This window comes from Polypterus senegalus, chromosome 6 (assembly GCF_016835505.1).
Source record: "Polypterus senegalus isolate Bchr_013 chromosome 6, ASM1683550v1, whole genome shotgun sequence".
Classification (NCBI taxonomy): domain Eukaryota; kingdom Metazoa; phylum Chordata; class Cladistia; order Polypteriformes; family Polypteridae; genus Polypterus; species Polypterus senegalus.
The window spans coordinates 93,017,046-93,039,737 of record NC_053159.1 but is presented as its reverse complement, the minus strand read 5'-3'; the positions used below and the strand labels follow the sequence as shown (position 1 = coordinate 93,039,737).

The 22,692-nt window shown below is 35.7% G+C and overlaps 1 protein-coding gene across 3 annotated transcripts in view; it reads right to left on the bottom strand.

The window, feature by feature from the left end:
- cfap65 (cilia and flagella associated protein 65) overlaps positions 1 to 22,692 on the bottom strand; it is a 108,421-nt gene that overhangs the window by 12,801 nt on the left and 72,928 nt on the right. For all 3 annotated transcript variants that reach the window (XM_039756507.1, XM_039756508.1, XM_039756509.1), the window contains 12 exons: positions 22,270 to 22,489; positions 21,769 to 21,897; positions 17,658 to 17,834; positions 16,192 to 16,258; positions 14,972 to 15,082; positions 13,561 to 13,752; positions 12,656 to 12,814; positions 11,180 to 11,320; positions 7,319 to 7,435; positions 6,744 to 6,869; positions 2,010 to 2,060; positions 1,592 to 1,797 (listed from right to left, as the gene is read on the bottom strand). In XM_039756507.1, the coding sequence (XP_039612441.1) occupies positions 1,592 to 1,797; positions 2,010 to 2,060; positions 6,744 to 6,869; positions 7,319 to 7,435; positions 11,180 to 11,320; positions 12,656 to 12,814; positions 13,561 to 13,752; positions 14,972 to 15,082; positions 16,192 to 16,258; positions 17,658 to 17,834; positions 21,769 to 21,897; positions 22,270 to 22,489 (1,696 nt within the window). The remainder of the gene's footprint in view (positions 1 to 1,591; positions 1,798 to 2,009; positions 2,061 to 6,743; positions 6,870 to 7,318; positions 7,436 to 11,179; positions 11,321 to 12,655; positions 12,815 to 13,560; positions 13,753 to 14,971; positions 15,083 to 16,191; positions 16,259 to 17,657; positions 17,835 to 21,768; positions 21,898 to 22,269; positions 22,490 to 22,692) is intronic.

Here is a 22,692-nt window from a genome sequence, read left to right as displayed (position 1 = left end):
ACACATGTGTCAGGTTAATTGATAACCCTGAATTGGCAGAATGCGAGTGAGTGTGGATCTGTACATGAGTATACCTAGCAATGGGCCAGTGTTTCATACAGAGACGATTACTGCCATGTTAACAGTATTACTAGGATAGGATCTTAGCTGCTGTGGCCCTATATTGGAAAATGCTAGTTTAACAAATAAATCTTGATGGTTAAAAAAAAAAAATAATTGGAAAATATAGTGAAGGATCCTTACAATAACTGCATATAATAAAATATCCACTCAATTCATATTTCCTTTATCTTCTAGAAGCTTTATAAATAAAATGTATTATTATTATTACTTTTACTAAGCTCACATGTTTTTTTTTTAACTCATGAAAAGCCATCTATTAAGCATTAGTATGTTGTAGTCAAACACCAGGCTATTCAAAGTTGTCTAACAGCCTGACTCTTGTATTTAGACCTACAAGGAACGCTGAGGCTCAGAGGTTATCTCTCAAGACCACAAGAAGATCAGGTAAGCTCCTGATAGAAGTTATGCCAGCAAGGAAATTAACTAAGGTTCAAAGTGCTACGTGGTTGTGTAGTCTGAAACATTGTGTAACAACTCACTCAAAGAAAACCTGTACGTAACTAAATTAGAATACACTTTCGTTATTTTAATGTATTGTAGCTTTTGACAGAATAACACAATTAATTGGACTCAGTGTGGAGAAAGAGCTTTAAAAATGTAGAAACCAATGCCATTGCTTGCTCCATCCTCCTTCTGCTGACCGCAAAACAAATTATACCTTTCTGGACTCACACAGGCATTAAATTGGCAAATTGATGTAATATGAATTATGGTATAACCAACCCAATATACAAGTCACATCTTGGAGTAGTTTCTGCTTTTAATAAAGATGGATTAAACATGTAGTATATAAACTGCTGTTTTGCAGTGAGCCATCCAACTTTGACTAACTGAATGCTTAATTATGTCTTAGATGTCACACAGTTAAAGTGTATGTCTCAATAAAACAATAAACACTTCAAGCCTCTAAATGACTATCCCTCAATCATCCATCCATCCATCCACCCATCCATTATCCAACCCATTGAATCCTAACACAGGGTCACGGGGGTCTGCTGGAGCCAATCCCAGCCAACACAGGGCGCAAGGCAGGAACAAATCCCCGGGCAGGGCGCCAGCCCACCGCAGATCCCTCAATCAACACCAAGTTAATCACAAGTATCCAGTACATTTTAGCATTAGATTTAAGTGTTTCACATCCTGGCTTTGTCAGTGAGCTCTGTGTCTTGTATTCTTTGCTTGAGTCACTCCTTTAGCCCACAGACCTTAAGACTTTATTTAGTTCTCTTACTTCACCTCTCACTCATCGCTAAGAATCCCTCAAGCCTCTTATTCTCAGACATCATCGTGTGCACCTGTTACTAACCTTCATATTTTGCTTTTACACAAAATGTTTAGTCATTCTAAGTTTAATCCTTACATAAGAATCAGTTAGTTTGCCCTGTAATCTACTATTACATTTCTTACCCTTCCCATATCTGCACCAGCCAGTTTATTTTAGATCTACTTTCCTTTTCTTGGTTCCCACCTGTATATGTAGTGTTTCTGAAGTTCAGAGGGAAAGTTAGCTTCAAATTCTTCAAGGCTATGAGAACGTGCTAAAACAGCCAGGTGAAGAGGGAAGGGGTCTGGAGCCTCTGGCTTCTTCCACAGCATTCCAGCATCTCTCGGTCTTCTGCGCAACGTTTTGTGTGACCTCTGGACATCTGAAGTTCTGGATATTGGTGGAAGAGTCTACCCAAAGTAAGAAAGACATCACCTTGAACAGGACTGGTTTTCAGAGAGTAAGAAATCTGCTTTGTATAGGCCATTGAGACTAGCTGCAGAGACATATTTTAGAACTTCAGAGTATAAAAATAAAAAGTAACAATTATACTGCAAGGGAAATTATCATGAATTTACAGTATTTACATGCCTCTTGTAATCAATATATGCATGGATCATACCTTGTATTTTCTAATGTTCCCTCCTACTTTGTGAAGAACATCTAAAGCATCCTGTTTAAGGGAAAACAGAAGTACAAGATGGACATCAAACATTGTCGTTGTCCTTAAAATAGAGAGAACATGAAATGGATTCATTTCCTCTTAATGACCTTTTCCTTTGTAAGGAAATCATTAACTAACTGACTAAACCCTTTATGTGTTGTTACCTCAAGAATTCTGTCAACATGACATTTAATTAAAGACACTCGTGCAAAAAAAGTGTGTGCCTTTTTTGGTCGATGATTTATTTTTGTAAATGCTTTCAGAAGAATTAGAACCATCAAGCAGTGAATTGTTAAAAAAGGCCTGCTACCCTTTTGCAAAATTATTTTAAAAGGGACACAAGCTGAGCAATCTATAAGAGTAAAAATTTTGAAAGAATAGTGACCTATAAGAACAGTGTAAAATATTGGATAGTGGTGACTAATAAGATCATCAAATCAGGGCTGTGTAAAATTGTTTAAATACGTTTTTTCAACAGGGACACATACAGGAAAACTAATTTGATTTGGATCACACAGTGTGTTGAGGGCAAAAATTGAATCATCAGTCTTGTGGTTCTAAAATGCAGTGTCTTGGCCACTGTGTCTCTGTAATTCATTAATAAACAAACACATATAGGCATGAAGAACAGTTATTGGTTGGATTCAAAATGAACTAATGTGACAGGGACATCACTATAATAATGAAAATGGCTGCAAAATTGTACTCTTTGTTCTGGTAGGCAGACAAACATCATACATTTATGCATTCACTTTAGGCAAAAGGGTTGCAGAAATTTGGTGTCAATCATAACAGCTACACTACCTGCCACTCTAAATAATATCGAGACATGCTGGTCCATGACTAGGAGAACCAGAATCAACAATATAAGGTTGGATTTATTAAAGGTTTTAATAAAAATTTGCACTAAAAAGTAGATAAAGAATTAATTTGATCATTACTGTGATGCCCATTTTATCTCCAAAAGTAGAAGCTACTTTTTGGAATGGACCTGTCATTTCATTTATTATTATTGCACAGTAGTGTTTAAGCATTGGATTAGATACCTAAAGTGAACATTTTGATTTCCTCACTACTCCAGAGCCCTTCTTTCTGAATGTTTCTGAACACATTATAATGTAACTTTAGAAAGAGACTCCTATTAGGGCAATGTAAATATATTCACATTGATTTGACAAAAAATAAATGACATAAAATGATGTTATTTTAAACATGAGTAAAGTTCAGTTTACTAGTACTCCATCCACCTCTCATGTCCTGTGTCTGCTCTTCCATTTTTGGTTGCGATGAGCTGCACTGATCATCAAGTACAAGGCAAAAACCAATGGCACATACAGGCGCAACACATGCACATAGTCACATTAAAGAAATTTACAATGACCAATTAGACTACAGCACTTATCTTTGGGAAAAAAATTAGAATACATTGAGACCCTGATGAGCCTAAAAAACTCCACACGGTGACCAGGTTGAGTGTATAAACCATTCCATTGGAGCTGTAAGGGAGTAGCTCTTTGTTCCAATGTGACATCTAAAATTCAAGGTTTTTTTTTATTCCTACATTTTTATGGAAATTCGAAGTACACTACTTTTGAGCATTTATGTTCACAGGAAGAATAACATTATTCAGATATATAAATGATATGATTACTTAACAATAATGTTACAATAACATTGCTGGCCAGCAGGCAGTTGTTAGCACTACTGCAGGAGACTGAGTTTGAATTTTGGCCTTCACATTGTCTCTGTAGATGTTCCCTGTGTCTTTGTGGTACTCAAGTTATTCTCCCAAATATATTCAAGTTAAGTTGATAGATTATTCTCAATTGTCTTTCTGTATGAATGAATGTGCCTTAAGGTATGGGCTGGAATCAAGTCCATTGTGCGCATTTCCCATTGACCCCAACACTAGCGGAATCAGCTCTGGCTTCACCATAACTCTGAACAAGATTGGATGGGATCAGGAAATGAATAAATTACTTTGAGGTTTTAGTTTAGCAAGAACAATAATCATCGTGTTAAGATGAATATTCTTCCTAAGCTCCTTTTTTTATTTCAAAACATACCAATATACATTAATAAATCGTTCTTTAAGCAATTAGATTCAACAATAACCTCATTTATTTGGAATTCTAAACATCCACGCATCAAAAGAGCGACCCTACAAAGACAAAAGGCAGAAGGCGGCATGGCTCTACCTAACTTCCAGTTTTATTACTGGGCGGCAAATATACAGTCGATAAGAACCTGGACACAAATAGAAGAACATACACAGGCATGGACCGCAATAGAAGTAAAATCCTGCAGTACTTCTTTGTATTCCTTGCTTTGTGCTCCAATAAACACACGTTATCGGCAATACACTAATAACCCAATTGTGCTCCACTCACTTAGAATCTGGAACCAATGTAGAAAGCATTTTAAGACGGAGAAGCTTCTTTCTGTGGCACCCCTGCAAAAGAACCACCTCTTTCAACCCTCACAAACATATGTAGTTTTTAATATCTGGAAAAAATTTGGAATTAACTTGCTTAGAGATCTTTATATAGACAACGTCTTTGCATCCTATGAACAATTACGTTCCAAATTTAACATTCCAGCTACAAATTTCTTTCACTATCTTCAAATCAGGAACTTTGTTAAACAGAACCTTCCAGATTTTCCTCATCTTGCACCCTCATCCACGCTGGAAAAATTATTGCTCAATTTCAAGGAGTTAGACTCCATCTCTACAATATATAAAATCCTTTTACAATCCCTTCCTTTCAAAGATCCAAGAGGACACTGGGAAAATGACCTCTCAATTAATATATCAGAAAAGGAGTGGAAAGTAGCAATGCAGAGAATTCACTCAAGCTCCATATGCAAAGCATACAATTATACAACTCAAAATTATATATCAAGCACATCTGTCTCGACTAAAACTCTCCAAAATGTTTCCAGGGCATGATCCAACCTGCGAACGTTGCAACCAAGCCCCAGCCTCACTAGGTCACATGTTCTGGGCCTGCTCCAAATTAACATTATTCTGGACAAAAATTTTTAATTACCTCTCAGACAGTCTTGGACTCACAATCCCTCCTAACCCATTAACAGCTGTGTTTGGGGTTCTTCCAGATGGGCTTGAAGTGGAGAAGGACAAACTGTGATTGCATTCACTACACTGTTGGCACGCAGACTTATTCTGATAAACTGGAAGAACCCAAACTCTCCTCTTTTAAGTCAGTGGGAAACTGATGTGTTATATTATTTAAAATTGGAAAAAATCAAATACTCAGTTAGAGGATCTGTGCAGACTTTTTCAAAACATGGCAGGATCTAATCAGTAATATTTTGAAATGATTTTATAAAGCACAGAGAATTTGTTGATTTAGGTATTTTTAAAAGCCTTAAATTTTACACCGTTTGGCTTGCTCTCTCTCTCAAGGGTGGGGATCGATCTGTTCTTAGCATAATTCTTTTTTTTTTTTTTTTGTAAAACTTGATTGCTATGTATTGATTGTAATAAAATTAATAAATAAATAATAAAAAAAAAAAAAAAAGAACAATAATCATACTTTGCGGCCTAGCAGCAAAAATACTGGACCTTAAAACTCAGGGTAGTTTGAACCTTATTACCTAGCAATGAACTAACTGGTCATCTGGTACATGGTACTTTAACATGGCCTTTTTATAACTTCACTTTAACTTAATACTGATACTCTGTATGTTCAATTCTTCATAATAACTATTCACAGTGGCTCCAAAATCCATACTGACCCCTACTCTCTCTTCTGTTTCTTTTTCCGGTTTCTTTGTGGTGGCGGCCTGCACCACCACCACCTACTCAAAGCATCATGATGCACCAACATTGATGGACTGAAAGCCAGAAGTCTATGTGACCATCATCATCAGGTCCTTCCATGAAAACCCTAAATTCAAAGAGGACTGTTTGACTAATGTTAGGTAGATTGCCCAGAGGGGTCTGGGTGGTCTCTTGGTCTGGAACCCCTACAGATTTTATTTTTTTCTCCAGCCTTTGGAGTTTTTTTTTTTCTGTCCACCCTGGCCATCGGACCTTTCTCTTATTCTATGTTAATTAATGTTGACTTATGTTTATTTTTTATTGTGTCTTCTATTTTTCTATTCATTTTGTAAAGCATTTTGAGCTAAATTTTTTTGTATGAATATGTGCTATATAAATAAATGTTGATTGATTGATTGATTGATCTGTATTCCTAAATCAAAATCAAATAATTGTACTATATCATGTATTGTGAAGTACTTTGGATTGGTGTTAGCTAAACAAAGGTACTACATATTATAAATATGTTTGAAGTTGTTTGTGTTATTAATTTCTAATCAGCACTTATTGAGTTGTTTTAGTAGACTACTTCAAATTTAGTTTCTATTTAGTGTGCCACATGGCAAATGTATTGCGACACAATGATATATAATATCAGGTATAATACCACAATGCCAGGTCTTTCAGTGTTGGTTCTGTACTGCTCCTGATGTTGCACTTAAACTGCAGGGCATTGAAAGAGTGGCTAGTGGGATGGAACTACAGGGTAGATATGCCCTTTTTTAATTGTTGTGAATGGCTTTCATTAAAAAAATTGTATCTATTTCAGACAGAATTCTTGAACATGTTGTACTTGTTTAGAGATGTTGCTATCAAGAATGTCATACACACCAACAACTCTTTAATACCTTACTAGGGGATGACGTTTTAAGGTTTTTGTCTGTAATAGAAAATTCAGTAAACTGCCTGTCCTTTTCTTTCTCCCATTCCAGAAGTTCACGCTTGTACTGTGCCAGTGCATGCTTGGATGTCACCTGGGCCATTAAAAAAGAAAAAGGAAAGAAAAAAGATAACAGGATTCCTTAATTTAATGTAATTTTACACCTGGTATGTGTAAATATCACATGAAAAAAAAAACTTTCTAGGTATTTGGGTTTTGACAACACTTTTGTTTAGGTATTCATTATAAGCAGCAATTAACAGTCTGCATTTTATAAAAAAAATATTAGAAGACTTTTAACATGATATTAAACAATGAAAATTTACAGTAGCACATTCTAAGAGTCTTATTACTTTTAATGGTAATGTACAGTTATATTGTTAGTGACATAATTAATAAAACACTTATAGGCTGTAAATAGTTGCTTTATAAATGTTACCTAATATCTAAATTAATATGTGACCTGGTTTTTCTTGACGGCATGACCAGAAAGATCCTGACATGGCTACCACTGACAATTCATTTAGGCATTGAGGGCCTCACCTGACAAATGAATTCCAAGAGGTAGAAGCTGGGGCTTCCTGATGCAAATAATGTTAGAATGCAAAGACAACTCTCTCCAGGTGCCAGTTCTCCACTTGAAGGCATGATGCTTACTGCCTGTACCCACAAAAACAGAAAAACAAAAAAACTCCATTTGAAAAAAGGTAAAAAGTAAGATATAGGCATTCCAAATAAACCAGATTACAATAGTGTCTAATTTTTAAAAAGATGCATCAATATATTCAGAAATATGTAATATATATAAAAATGTTGATAGGATGTTCATTTTGACAATCTTAATTCTTTTAGCCAATAATATAAGGCGAAGAGATGACTGTCAATAAATATCTATAAGTTATAAAAATTAGTTTTTAAACAGACCTTTTAATTTTGTTTAAATTGTAATTCCAAAATATGTGAAATGTTGTAACTGAAATTTAAATAGATACAAGTTGATGATAAATAATATTTACTGGGAATAATGTGCTCTCACTCAAGCAAGCCATAAACCCAAAAACATATGGAATTCCTTCAGTATACTTAATAAACTTGGTAATGATGACAATGTTTTCATAACATAAATTATCTAGTTATCTGCATAAAGAAGATACTTTCTGTTCAAGTCTTTTTTCTTATGACTCCCCCAAATCTACTTATATATGAATACTGATAGTGAAAGAATTGAAACAGCAATAGCAAATAGCATAGATGACAGAGGACATCCTTTCCATCATTTAAAGCAATTTATTCAGGGTTTGTATTATTCATGTGAATGGAGGCTTATGGATGTATACTATAGAATATAACAGCCTAATCCATGCACATAAATTACATCTAAGCCCATATTTACAGAGTAAAATAAACAGATATCCCCATTCAACTTTTTTCATCAACACAAAAATAGAGGTGTTACACAAAAATAATGATAACACAAATACAGAAAAGCTCAGTGACTGTGGAATAGTATATTACACTAAATATTTCTTGGAAGTATAATAACATTTGGGTTAATTTAAGAAATATGTTTTTTTGGTTAAATTATGGGTAGAATGAGTTTTTTGCTTTTTGCAATGACTATTGCCAAACTCTTGACATCATTGCTCAGTAGTGAAACTGGTCTATAGAACATCCAATCTAGTGGGATCTGTGGTACTGACATACAGTTTTAAACAGAAAGGGTACTTTTTTGTTCCCACAAACATAACTGGGAAGGCACTTCATTAATTCAACATCTTTTTGTAAAATTTTGCTGGGTATCTATCTTAGCCTGTGGCATTCCCTAGGTCTATAAAGATGTGATTGCATCCTGAATTTCAGAAAAGCTCACTCGTCTGTCCAGCTATTCTAAACACAGCACATCCAGCTGTGTGATTTCAAATTTAGAAGATCACAATGGCTACTATGTTCCTAAAATAAATTACTTGATTTTTTATGTTTGGTTTATGCTCACGGACTTTAATTACATCTGATTTCTGCATTTACATTCTGAACTTCCTTTCTATATAGTCACTATGCCAGAATCTTGTTGACAGGTAAAGAAATATCCATTAGTTATACAAGTTGTGGTCCTTAATAATCCAGGAAATCATCAAGGCCATCTTAGACCATATAATTCCATTAGGAGATATCTGTCTAATGTAACAATAATGTAACTATTAAAGTGTACTGTAATTATGCACCTATGAGTGTTATAAATAGGGATTAAAAAGAGAACTTTCACAATTAACAGTGTCTCATCCCAATTTGGTGTATATATAGATTCATTTAGTTTCATCCTTTCTCCTACCTACTTAAAATTACCTCAGAAATGGCAAATGACATTATTTATATATCAAATATTCCAAATCTTCTTGTCATACCTGGAGTAAAATACCTGGCTTCTTTTCAGCCTAGATTTGAACTTTAATATCTAAATGGGTCTCCTGCAGGAAGGCTTTTTTACTTCAGTATGCTAAGATATGACAGCACATTTCTGTCTGAATTAATGACTGAGACCTTTAAAATTGTAAGTTACAAAATGTAAAGATTTATTCATTTTTTTCAGCGCAGTTCATATCCTGGTGGCAGTGGATATAAGCAGAGACCAGCTCTGGACAACATGACAGCCAATCACATGGCATACTCACACCCACACACACCTATTCTAGGTCAAATTAGCCACCAATTAATCTAACTTGCCTTACTTTGGAATGTAGGAGGAGAAAAGGAATACTCAAAGAGACATTTATTTTAAAAGTTTGGCTATGTTCCTTACATAGTTAAAAATACTGATCTGGACATAAGTGATTAGCATTTAGTAGCCCCTACTAATTCTTCCTGGAAATGCATTAACAACACAAAATAGAAAATAGTCTTGTCATGTACATCTGTTTGTAAATTTCTATTGTAAAACCACTGTTGTAATTAAGGTGTAAGTAACAACTGATAAAGAAAGGAAATATTTATGTAAACTGTCTTAATGCAATATTGGGACTCCATGAGCCAGCACAGCTTTAATGCCCTTTGGCGTAAGTTCAACAAGTATCTATATTGGAGGAATATGACAATTCTGAGCAGAAATTATTTTGTTTTTTGATGGTTGTAATATAAAAAGAGATGTTATAAGCACTAGTGCAGAATCTTCCAAAAGCGTCCTGTTGTTTTGAAATGCAATAAATGGGCTAGTCATTATTTACAGTCAACATCAATGTCAGTTATTCAAAGCAGTGTTTCAGAATAGCAGTGCTTTACCAAGGATGAATTAAACCATTGCATTCTTCAGAAATGCATTGTATTTATTGGCATTTACTTTGCTTTCTAATTGAATGAGTGGAATTATATATAGCTTGTAAACTTCATTCCCCATTACACCAGAGCCACCAGGATGTGTCATTGAGGGAAAACTAGGCCTTGGGCCTGCAGACTTCTTTAAGTATATTACATATAAGAATATGGTGTAGCTTTTACTCAGAGCTAATTAGACCACTGTTTTTGTTCTTTGCCTGAGGTGTACCCAAAAAAATTGCATTTTTAGGTATCACATGTGGTTTATGTTGCTCAAACAGACCTCCCCTCTCTGTGAAGTTCTCAAAGGGCTGTCCTTACTAACATTGCTGCTTGTACCCTAGATTAACATTTAAAGTTTTATGGTTAAAAGATTTTGTCTATTGTCCATTTCATCCTGAATGTGGTCACCACAACCACAGAAGTTTCTGCTTTCACACACAAGTTTTCCAACCTGATAATGTATTTTACCCAACTTCTATTCCAAAATTACCTTACTCACTGAAGATCCAACCAAATGAATACAATACATTCATACATTCTCAAACTCACTTAAACCAATTAAGGCATATGGTGGTGTGAAGTCTATCCCAACAGTACTGGGTGCAAAAAAGTAAACAACCCTAAATGCATTGCCAGTCCATCGCAGGCGCCCAGCCAAATGAACCCTTCTTCAAGCCATGGTCATCAACATAATGAACAACTACACCATTATTTTTGCGCATGCCCTTAAGTTTTATGAGATGTTAATTATCTCAGTGACTACACTGGTGAAGAAGCATCTGCTTTACGTATCCCTCATTTACACAAGCATCTCCCTCCTCTTGTCTGTTATGTATGTACTTTACATTATGAAACTTTTATAGACAACACTGCTGAATGTAAATAAATAATGAAGATTGAATGTATAAGGCAGACTTGAAAAACAGCAATTAAATTCTTTTATCAATGGTGTATTGTAAAGTAAACAACAACATTACATTTTAAAGGCAACATTAAAGCATATCAAAAACTAATCTATATTATGAGATGTAATAAATTAATTAAGCATAAAAATTAGGTACTCTAATAATTGAAAATGTAATTAAACAATCTTACCTTGCTCATTTCTGATGTATTATGCCAAGTGAAGTGCATTTTTTCCTTCTCGGATGTATTGTACAAAAAGAATATCCGAGTGGTTTTGGAATAGACAGGAATGTCTCCAATTGACACTTGTTCTTCTGAGAGGAAAACTACCTGTGAGATAAAAAGAAACAGAGAGCAGCATCAATATAGCTGTCAGTTTTTAATTAGGTCTCACCATTTCACTCTATCAAAATGATACTTTATATTTTTTGGAAAATATTTAAAGGTGAGGTCAACAATGAATGCTCAGATTTGGAAATATCAGGTGAGCTATGCATTATAAGCAAACAACACACATAAATTATTGTTGGGCGAACAAACATATAAAAATCAACAGAAAATCAATTAGTAAATAACAGTGGAAACTAGACTGAGCAGGTAGAACATATGCAAATGCGGGACAATCAAGGACCACTACAGCCTATAACCGAACGTTAATCCTACAAACACTAAAGTGACCTCATTCCGGGCTCACTGTGAACAGAAAACAAGTGGATGATTATTAGACACAAAATATTTGCCCAATGAAAACATGAAAGTGATTTGGTTTCAACAACATACCTCTATCAAAACTAAGACACACTAATTCTTAATGCTTATTTTAGAAGTTCATCCCTGTTTGTGGCTATTTTAGCCAGTGCATTCCAGCTCCTGTATTCCCCCAGTATTTTGAGATGATATTTAAATCCACATTGATACAGTGCACTATTATAACATAAATGTTTGCAATGTTATTGACTTTGCCTTTGTTTATATGTTCTATTTGCTAAGACTGAAAAGGTTCAGTTCCTCCAGTCTTTCCTGGACAGTTTCTGAAGCCCTTGAATTCATATTCTGTTGGCTTTTCTGTGGAAGTGCCCAAATGTAAATCACTCGTTTCATTGATACAGTGATGCATGCTTCCTGAGTTGAGAATATGGTTATATTTTACTTGCCAAAACTGGGGATATCATACATCAGGAAGGAAAAGTTTACTCTGTACTGACACATTTATCAACAAGACAAACTATGGCAAGACATTTTAAAACCACACTCTAAATATGTCATTTTCCATTCAACAGGGGCAAGCATGGAAGCAGGTCTTAAAAATATCTGACCAAAAGAGCTTATTGTTGCATCCATCTCTTTAAACAAATAAGACAAGTTTTTATTGGTCTCTCTAAACAGGCCCAGCATGAGTATGGGGTGTGATAGGCTGCTACTATGTTGAACTCTAAGCTACAGTGCATGACCCTGGGATTGAATTAAGTGGTTTCACAAAATGTTTTGTATGTACAGAAGTTCATTATTAACTCAAGCAAAGTATCCAAATGTTTATAGTATATAGTGTTATTTATTATTTTAAAGGCCTTTTTATCTCTGTATAGAGCAAACACAATTAAGAAGTGAATACAAGTTATGACATGTCAACATTGTATGTAAACTGGGGAGCATGTACTACTTCACCTGGTCTGGCAGTGGCACCTTCTGCACTGGTGGCACTGAAAATAAAGCACTTGTAGTTCTGTCAGGTGCACTTTCTCCAAGAAGCTTTCTATTGTATCCCACGCCACAGAACGATATAAGAGCCGATTCTCCACCAAGGATATGCACAGGTACATCAACCTATTGGAGAAATGGCAAAGGAAATTGTGATACAGTTTTCAAAATCATCATTTGAACAGATTCATCATTTGCTTTACACTACTACATAATCTGTAGAAGTGGGTATATTACCTTCCTCATCCACCTACATGATAATTTTACCAGTGGAGCCTTGATTTTTTTTTTGTGGTGGCATAGTAAAACGTTACCCAGAATACAACGTTTATGTACAATGTCTCTTGAAGCATAATGTTAACTGCACTGACTGTGCGTTACTGTCAATTTATATCATGTGACTAAATATTTTCTGTCAACAGTATTGCTCTTTGTGTTCCATCTGTTCTGTTTATGCAGAATACTGGCAACTGTCTTTATGATTGCATGGCATTGCAGGCATTGCAAATGAGAGCTTTCCACAACCTGCAATTTTCCACTGCAGTGGCTAAGCACATCAGGCGATGGATACACAAAGGAGATACATATATAACATATATTATAGTTAATCTGAGAAGCAAAAAACATTCTTTCAATGCTTGAAAAGCAAGAATAAAATTACAGTATATTGTTTAAAAATGCATTTACTGTCCAGGGATGGTTTCTGCCCTGTGCCACATGCTGTCAGAGTACTTTCTAGCCCTTTGCAACCCTAAAATTTATTCAAGTCCGTTCAAGAACGGACAAACAGATGGAAGAATGATGAAGTCGATACTATCTGGATATTGTGTGCATAAAAGAAATCACACTCTCTTCCCACTTCTTCCTCCTACCTCATACATTTTAGCCTCCAAGGGAGAGAAGATCCATTCAATGTGAACTGCCCTACCAGGAGGGATCTGTCCACTGGGATTGAGGCACTTGAAGATAGGGTGATTGAAGTTTTCTTCTTCCATAACACGCAGGGGTTCTAGGTCTATGTAGTAATTTACAGGGGCAGCGCCTCCATTGAAAAGTTCATAGATCTAGGGAGATGAAAATTATTTTGTTTATATTTACAAAACTGGAATTTGGTATGATGCATAAAGTAAATAAGAGATAACAGAAATTTTCCAGCATTTTCTAAAACATTTCAGCCATATCATTTTCCCATTGCTTATCTACTTATTTAGGATGTTTAAAACTAACCCTGCACCCTTCCTGGATATGCTTTGAAATCATAGCCCCATACTCATCATATCTGTCACCACATTTTTGCCATGCTAATAATTAAAAATAGGCTACTCCAATGCATATTTTGAGGTAGGTAGTGAATTATATAATTCAAACTGATGAGACAAATGCGTTACATCAAAAAACAAAAATGCACACTTATGTCTGTGGTAGTTCTAAATATTGCGTTCTGTGAACTTTCCGAAAATCCCTAGTATATCAAATGTTTGCCGTACCAAGAATAGCCTAAATGAGATACAGACGTTTTATTTCCAGTTAGGTCCCTCATATAATCATTCTTCCCGTGGCTTGCCCAAGGCCGTGATGTTAGCCAGAGAGAGAAATCTTTTGATTTGAACCCAGTACCCAAAGGGTGCCTGCCCTCAGTTAGGAAGACCACAAAACTACATCTTGTAAACAGATGGTGAAGAATTTAGATAGACGTGATGACCATTAAAAGGAAAACAGAAAGGACTATTGTTGATTCAAAAGACGGGAAGACAGCACGTCTTTTTATGACTAATGTCCATTTAACAAAACACTACTTCGACATAAAAATAAACACAAAACAAAACAAAGTTATGAAATTGGTCTATCAATGTGTTTTAACCACTTAAAAGAATGCAAGCTGGCATCAACAAATTCCTGTGGTGATTTTCAGTCTGGAAAACTGGCTTTTTTGGTTTTTCTCAAAGTTAAAAAAAATCCCAGCACCAATGAAAACTTTGAGTAACTGTTCTCAAATGATTTTGCTGCCGCTCTTTTTTAACTGGAACACTTTATGAACAAAATGTATTTGTGGAAAAACCCACTGGTGGTTGGAGTGGCAAGGAAATGCACAGACCCCGATTAACCCAGATCTGCTGCTACAAGTCATTGAAAATTAAAGGCCAGTGACATTTCTGCCTTATATGTAGATGGTCCAGATGTGTTCATAAGTACAAATGGATATGTAATGCCCCTTTGCTCAGATTCTTTTCAGTGAGTAGTTTCATTTTTTACACACAATCAAAAACACAAATTGCCGCTCACCTGTTTTGGGGGACTAAAACTCCCAATAGCTACTGGAGCAAAGGTGTGCTTGTTGGAGGTGAAGTAAACATAGTGCCTGTCTTTTTCGATTGTCACCCCAATAAAATTCAGCTATGGACAAACAGAACAATTTGAAAAATGAAAACATAAATAAATAAATATTATATATATATATATATATATATATTACATAGTTTTACTGTCAAATAATGCAAAGAGTACGCGACACATGTTTCGCCCTTATTTGGGCTCATCAGGCGTACATGCTCACTGCTCCCCTTGCAGGGATTGAACCTCGGACGTCAGCGTCAGAGACGAAGTCCCTTTACGCTGCGCCACGGCATGTAGTTCATTTATCATTTATATATATATATATATATATATATATATATTTCTCAGAAACAAAGGACTAGTGTCTATGCATAAATACAGTTTATATAAAGTACATATATCTCAGCATAGCTGAAGAAATTTCATTATCATCATCATCACTTATGATTCCAACATCCAGTCTGGAGTAACATTTTTCCACTTTATATTTAAAACATTATCCTCCATTTAGTGGAAGCATTTAGATTACACCCATGAACTGAAAATTATGAGCACTGCTCATGAATTACAATGCTCAAATTGCATATTGTGTAGGACAGTGCCATTTGTATTAGTGAATCAGAGTGTGACTCCTTTCCTGATATTAGTGAGCTCTACTGTGTCACCCCCAAATTCAAGACACTAATACAAACTACATAAATGTCTATATGCCAAGTTATTACGTACACCTGGCCTTTTCATGGAACTGACTACTCAGTCTATAACAGCACTATTTGTGTAGACAAAACAGCTAAGGCAGTACCAATAGATCACATCTATGCACCATTCAGAAAGAGAATGGGCAGCTTTTAGAGACTTTGAACATAACTTGCTGCTAAGTGTGCTAATGTAGCTACCGTATATAAGAAACAACAACCTCACTAGGTTGATCATGCATGCTTCTAGGTGACTGACAGTTTTGAAGTAGTTCTATTGTAATTATTAATTGTGTATATTTAAACAAATTAGGCAGATTGAAGAAAATAATGTTAAAATCAGTTTGTGACCATTTTCATAATACAATAGACCCAGGGATCTGCAGTATATATAATAGTACAGGTCCATACACTACTGTACAGTACTAAGTCATTGAAAATTGAGCAAATCAGAAGCACAAATCTTTTTCTTACCAATATTTCACGTCCATGAGACAGCTTCAACAAAACTGGCAGCCGGGATATGCCCAAAAAATCATGCCTAAGGAAAAAAGAATAGCATTCACAGTCATTCAACAGAATTAGTTTTTTTGGTTCCTGTAAACAGAAGTCAATTTCTGGATGGGATGCTTATTCGTCACAGCGCACATTCACATGCACACCTAATCCTTTATCTGATGAGGCAATTATGTGTCTCAAATTAATGAAACATACACATTTCTGGGTTGTTGAAGTGCCCTGAGGCACAGAGATAACATGCAAACTACACCAAGACAGCACCTGTGAAATAACCTTTGCTATAGTGGTACCCATTATGCCATAATGCTACTATATACTGTATGTAAGCAAAAGATCAGAATTCTTATTCACATTTGTTCATTATGTATCAATACAAATATAAAAGTAAGTAGTTTAAAGGAAATTAATACATATGAAAATTGCACTCATCATTGCTAACCACAGCTCTGCTTGAGAAATCAGATTAAAAAAAAAAATGCAAAATGCTTTACAGAAAAGACTTCAAATAGTTTCCTCCAACGTTTTAAAGTGAGAATTTCTACAAGAGAGCTGACAGGCTCATAATTAAAGAGTTATTACCCTGAGGATCATTGAACAACCAGCCCCACAAACCACTAGGCTCACCAAAGTAAAGCTGAAAATGTCCCTGTGGGGAAGCACAGAACTGTAACTCCAAATAACTATTTGGGAATGTAATTTGACTTGACAGAGTGATGCTACCAAAAAAAAAAATGTAACAGAGAAGAATTGTGCATCTGAAGGAAGACTATTATCGGAATACCTAAAGGACCCATCTTAAGGCTGATTTTGGTGGAAAGTTAAGTGGGACCTATATGGGGCCTACTAACTTTCTGCTAAGCTCCTTTGATCCTGAGCTATTTTTCTAACATATACTCTAAATTCTTTATATATGCAATTCTGTGTGTATTTATGTGTTTTTTATGGGTGACCAGTAGTTAGCTCAAGGGAGGGACTCTTTGTGTTACAGACCATTTCTTGGCACAAGCACTCTAGGTGACTTTTGGAGCCCCATGACCATGGGCTACCCCTCAACCTGCACAGAGAAGAGGGGTATAATGGATAGGGCTCCCAAAAAAATGCATACTGCTTACAGCTTCAAATACACAAAAGCTTATTTTACGAAATAGGAATTAGGTGCCATGTGTGGAGTAAGTCTGGATGCAAGAATATAGGAGACAACTGCATAGCCTGTGTACATTAAGAATGTACACAACAGTAGCAGCAAGTTAATAGTCACTTGTCTTATTCTTATGGTGAAGAAGGATCAGTTTTTCTTAATGAAAATACTTTTTTCCTGGTCATAGCATATTAACAATACACAGATTAATACAAGCGCAGGAGCAGTGTTAATAGGATAATCTCGTGATTCATTAATATTTCTTACTGTCTTAATGAGTTACCTGTAGCTGAGCTGCATGGACTTCTGTTGCCCTGGAAAAAGAAAGCCTGATTTGGGCGACACCGTAAACAGCTTGTTTTCCTGAATACTCATCGCATTGAGTTCAGCAGGATCAAACTCGCCAGTCTCAGCCCAATATTCCAGTTCAATTTGCTGATCTGCTGGAAACAGAAACGTCCTAGGACAAAACATGATGAAGATTACACTACTTGAATTTAATCTGGAACATAACTGGATTGGAGAAAACTGCAAAAGATCTTCTGCAATGGCTAATTACTTTGGCTTCAAAATTCTTGTGGTTTATTTAGTTGATGTGCTTCAAAACTGAATAAGAAAAAAACTTACAGGCCCTAGGAGTGGCACATTTTATTCCGTGCAACCACGGCTATGCTTAGAGGGAATTTCTTAATCTTTTTCTACCTTACACCAGAGGATTTTCATGTTACCATAGGTGTCTCCCTTTATGACACAATGAATGTCAATCTACGCCAACCATAATTTGACTTTATTTTAATAGCTCCTTTCTAGAGCACTATAATAAATATGTGTATTTTATTTTTATTATTGGAGAGCTGGTGAGTTAGACGACTTGCTCAAAGCCACACAGTGAGTTAGTGGCAGTGAACCCGTAATCTCATACTTTACTGTCTTAAGTATTAGGTGCTTGGCCATTTAAACCATGACAATATACAGGATGGTTGATTGCCACTCCATGCATACTCACATACCCACACACAATCACACCAGGTTAATTCTGAGTAACCAAATCACCTGACTACAACCTTTTAAGTTATAGTAGAGGTTTAGAGTTACCAGAAGTTGTATAGGAAGTAAAAAGTACACAATGGATGGTCAAAAGCTGGAAAGAGCACCTTGAGAAAAGGATTTAAGAACTGCAGTGGACTCAGACAGTCGACAGAAGCCATCAAAAAGGCTAATAGATTGTTAAACTATTTTATATAAGGTGATATGTAAAGTGCAAGTCAAAAGAAGTTATGAATAAGGACCATAAAAAGCCCTTGTAAAGCCACAGATGGAGTACTGTGCACTGTTTTGATTTTCAAATTACAAAAAATGATACAGCACTTTGTGAGAATCAGTGACTAGGGTGATTCTCAGAGTGAGAGGTATGACCTATGAGGAAAATTTAAGGGTTTGAACCTTTTCAGTTGACGGCATTTAAAATTGTGTTACAGAGAATTCCCTGTTACTTCGACATGAGTTCTTCAACAAGAACACATGGACAGGTATGGTACAGGTTAAGGGTAAATTTCAAACAGACATTATAAAGGTTTTTTTAAGCACAGAGAACCATCAATATATAGAATATGGTATTAAGCAGTGTGGTAGGTAGTAGTACTTAGGGGACATTCAAAAGGTGATATGATGTTACTTTACAAGAGTTGGGTGAATATACAATTATAAGTCAAAGTGGGCTGGATTGCTTCTTTTCATCATAATTGTTCTATTGTTGCAAAGCAGATAAATGGAAGCAGGGCTCACACAAACTACAGAAAGAAAAATATCAAATTGTGGCTGAACCACTGTAAGGTGTCAAAGCTGTAAGTCACCCCACAGTCCTAATTTTTACACTGTGCTATTCCTTTAGCACTTTGTAAAGTTTAGCAAAATGCAAATTTAGTAAGAATTTTCCTTGGATATAGGAACATTAATTATTTACAGATTATGCTTTAGGATGCATTGGATGCTAAGTGACAATGGACGAAATGAAAATGAAAAGACAGATTTACTAGATTTTCTGCAGCTTGGATGATACTCACAACACCGGTACATTTGTGGGACACGAATATTTGTCCCCATATCCCTAGACTTTTTTTTGTGTTGACCTTTTACATACCTTCCACAGTGTGAACTACTGCTATATATTTAATTCTACCTTTGTTTCAAACCATGTTTCAGAAAAATGATTTATAGAGGTGTATGAAAGTGTCTCACCTTAGCAAGAAGTGTCTTATCTTAGCTGTGGTAGGTCATGAGTGTATGGCGAGAGGACCATATTGCTGTAGTGCATACGGCAGAACTTGTAACAATGTCCTGAGGGTAGCCCTATATACCATGAGAAACTTAAGGTATTTTATGTGCTTTGATTTCATGGCTAGTTCCCATGCCTTTTTAACAGAACTCTAGTGGGGTCTGTGCACCCCAGATGTGCATGCATACATCTGTTTTAATTACCATTCATGGCTTCATTATGTGTAACATTTTTCTTGCTGAAATTGTAGAACTTGACATTTACGAGGAATATTTCATTTTCAATTTCCCATGTGAAAAACACAGATTTCCTGTTTATGTGAAAAATGAAAGCCTGTAGTACTATTTAAAGTTACAATATTTGTATAATGTTAGAGGTGGTAAGGCATTCTGGCATTCTCATTTCAGAATCACTTCAGGTCAGGGATGTGATCAGACTTTAATTAAAATCAAAACAAAAAAATTAAAAGAAATCTAAATAACAATAGGTCACACTTCTTTTTTATGATTTTCCAGATGATAGGTGGAAAGAGTACAATAAGTGTCATTACATACTTATGGTGTTCACTTTCAGGACAATACTGTTTCTTCTACAGCCCTGACTGACCCCCACCACATCATCCAACAAAATTCTCAGGTGCTTTCTGCCTTTTTATCCTTTGCTAAATCATTGTTGGAACTATCCACAGGTGGTATATATATATATATATATATATATATATATATATATATATAGTACTGTATATACATTGAAATTTGTGCATGTAGTTTGGGAGGTTTACTTGGTGAACTGAGAGAAGACAACCAATATCTTTTCAGTCAGTCAATCATTATCCAACCCGCTATATCCTAACACAGGGTCACAGGGGTCTGTTGGAGCCAATCACGGCCACCACAGGGCGCAAGGCAGAACTTTTCAGTACATTAATTTCCTAGATGAGGGTGAAGAGGCAATGCATTTTGAGAATAACAAAGTGCAGGCTGTTATTTAATTAAAGGAATCAATATGGGGGAAGGATTCTCCATCAGTATTTTGCACCAAAACATAGTGTGACAGATAGTGAGAGAATAGCAAACACTTTTCAAAAGTCATGCCTTGCTGAAGACACTGTGTGCTACCTGTTTCAATTTGGTGCACATAATTCACCCGGTGATGGACAGGTTCTCCATCCAGGGTTAGTTCTTCCCTTGCACTTGTGTGTGCTGATTTAGGATCTGGCTCTCTTTAAGCAAGAACTAGACTAAGATGGCTTAGAATATTTTTTTATGTTACGCAGAATCCAAAACGGAAGCACACAAACAATTATTGACAACTCATTTTGTTCATGCATGTCACAGTAAATATTTCTGTGGATGAAGTACAAGTTAGCACACTAAGTCAGCTAAACAGGTGAGATCACATCTATTTTTCATTTAGTGATTGGTTAAGTGGTGAACTTATGTGAATCTGCACATAGTAACCTCTCTGTACTGTTCTTAGCATCAACACCATGTATGTCTGTGTGCACGATTGAAATAAGTTGTTTTTATTCTGTGATGTGGTACATAACTCCTGCATATGGACTGGGTCAGCTTCCATAATTATTCTCATTATTTAATTTCTGTGCAGAATCCTACTCTGTCAAAGAAGGCAGAGTATTATAATAAAGCAATGTTCCATCCATCCATCCATTTTCCACTCACTATATAGGTGTGAAGACCCTTTTTTCTCTATTGCAGTGTACAGATGCCTTTCCTTCCTCTATGGTTCACATTCAATTAAGCAAATTACATGCAAACCATTGTTTCTGATTTTTTAACAACTTGTTTTGTGAAGTTTTTGGACCCTTGCCTTCTTAACCCTCCCAAGCCCCCTTTGTATGAAAATGTGTAAAAATGTACTAAATCGAAAGAACCAACATTATCACTGGTGTTACATTTTTGAAGGGCTACCAAAACAGATCTATTAATCAGTTATTTCTATATTACAAGCCCTTAACAGACATTTTGCTGGGTCTTAATAAGACTTACACAGCATCAATCTCAACTCTTTAGAATAGCTTTTTCAGTGTCAGGGCTCTTTAAGTGTCATCACAGAGTTGATCACCTAATCAATAAAATGGGAAGAGTTTGGCACATACCATTTAACTGGAATTGTTTCCTTGTTTTCAAACATTAGCAGTACAGAGGAAGGCTCTGCACCAAGGGGTGCAGCACCAAAGTTAAAGTTCAGTACAGTTGGAGTGAACACAGAAGGACAGCGTCGGATACTGCAAAGAAAAGTGAAAAACCTTAGCTATGAATGAACAATTTGGAAAAATTAGTTAAAAATAATTCTAAACTATAGCACAGATGCCCCATTTACTCATTCTCTGTCATGGCTACACTTGGGCATAGCACATTATGAAGCATACATCTGACAATCAAAGAGAAAAAATGTAAAATATATATACTGTATATTTACAATAGCACGTCTGTGTTAAATGCTCCCTTTGGCAGTAACTAATGCAGACAAATTATTTGTGCTTAGCTTGTATAACCTTTACCAGTGTTTACTGTATGATCAGACTACCAACAATCAGGATGTTATTTTGACATTATCTTTCATAAAAACATGTAAATATAAAAAGCCAAAGCCATACCTGTGTCTGGTGGGTACTCTGTATATAAGCTCTGAAGGTGTTGGATCTCGCTGCAGATAGGAGTTGAGTGTATCCAATGAAAAGAGCTTCCACAGATGCCGCTTGCTAATTCCCTTGCTACTACCAGAACTGCGTGCATCAGTGACAGTTATCATTGGGTACACTCCCCTGGCTTTAATCTGGCACAGTGGCATACTCTTTTCCAGTACATGTGCTGGGGCTGAAAATAGAAAAAAAAATCAAATGTTTACCTCAAAAAAGGTTTTGAGATGATAACCATAAAGGATTCATTTTTTAAAATTATGCAGCAGGATTTTACTTTTTCCGCTCATCATTTTAGCTACTTTTACAGTCTGTAAATTAACCTGGCTTATTAAATCACAAACCTTTCCACACTTTGACTGACACTCTCTTCAGATTCCT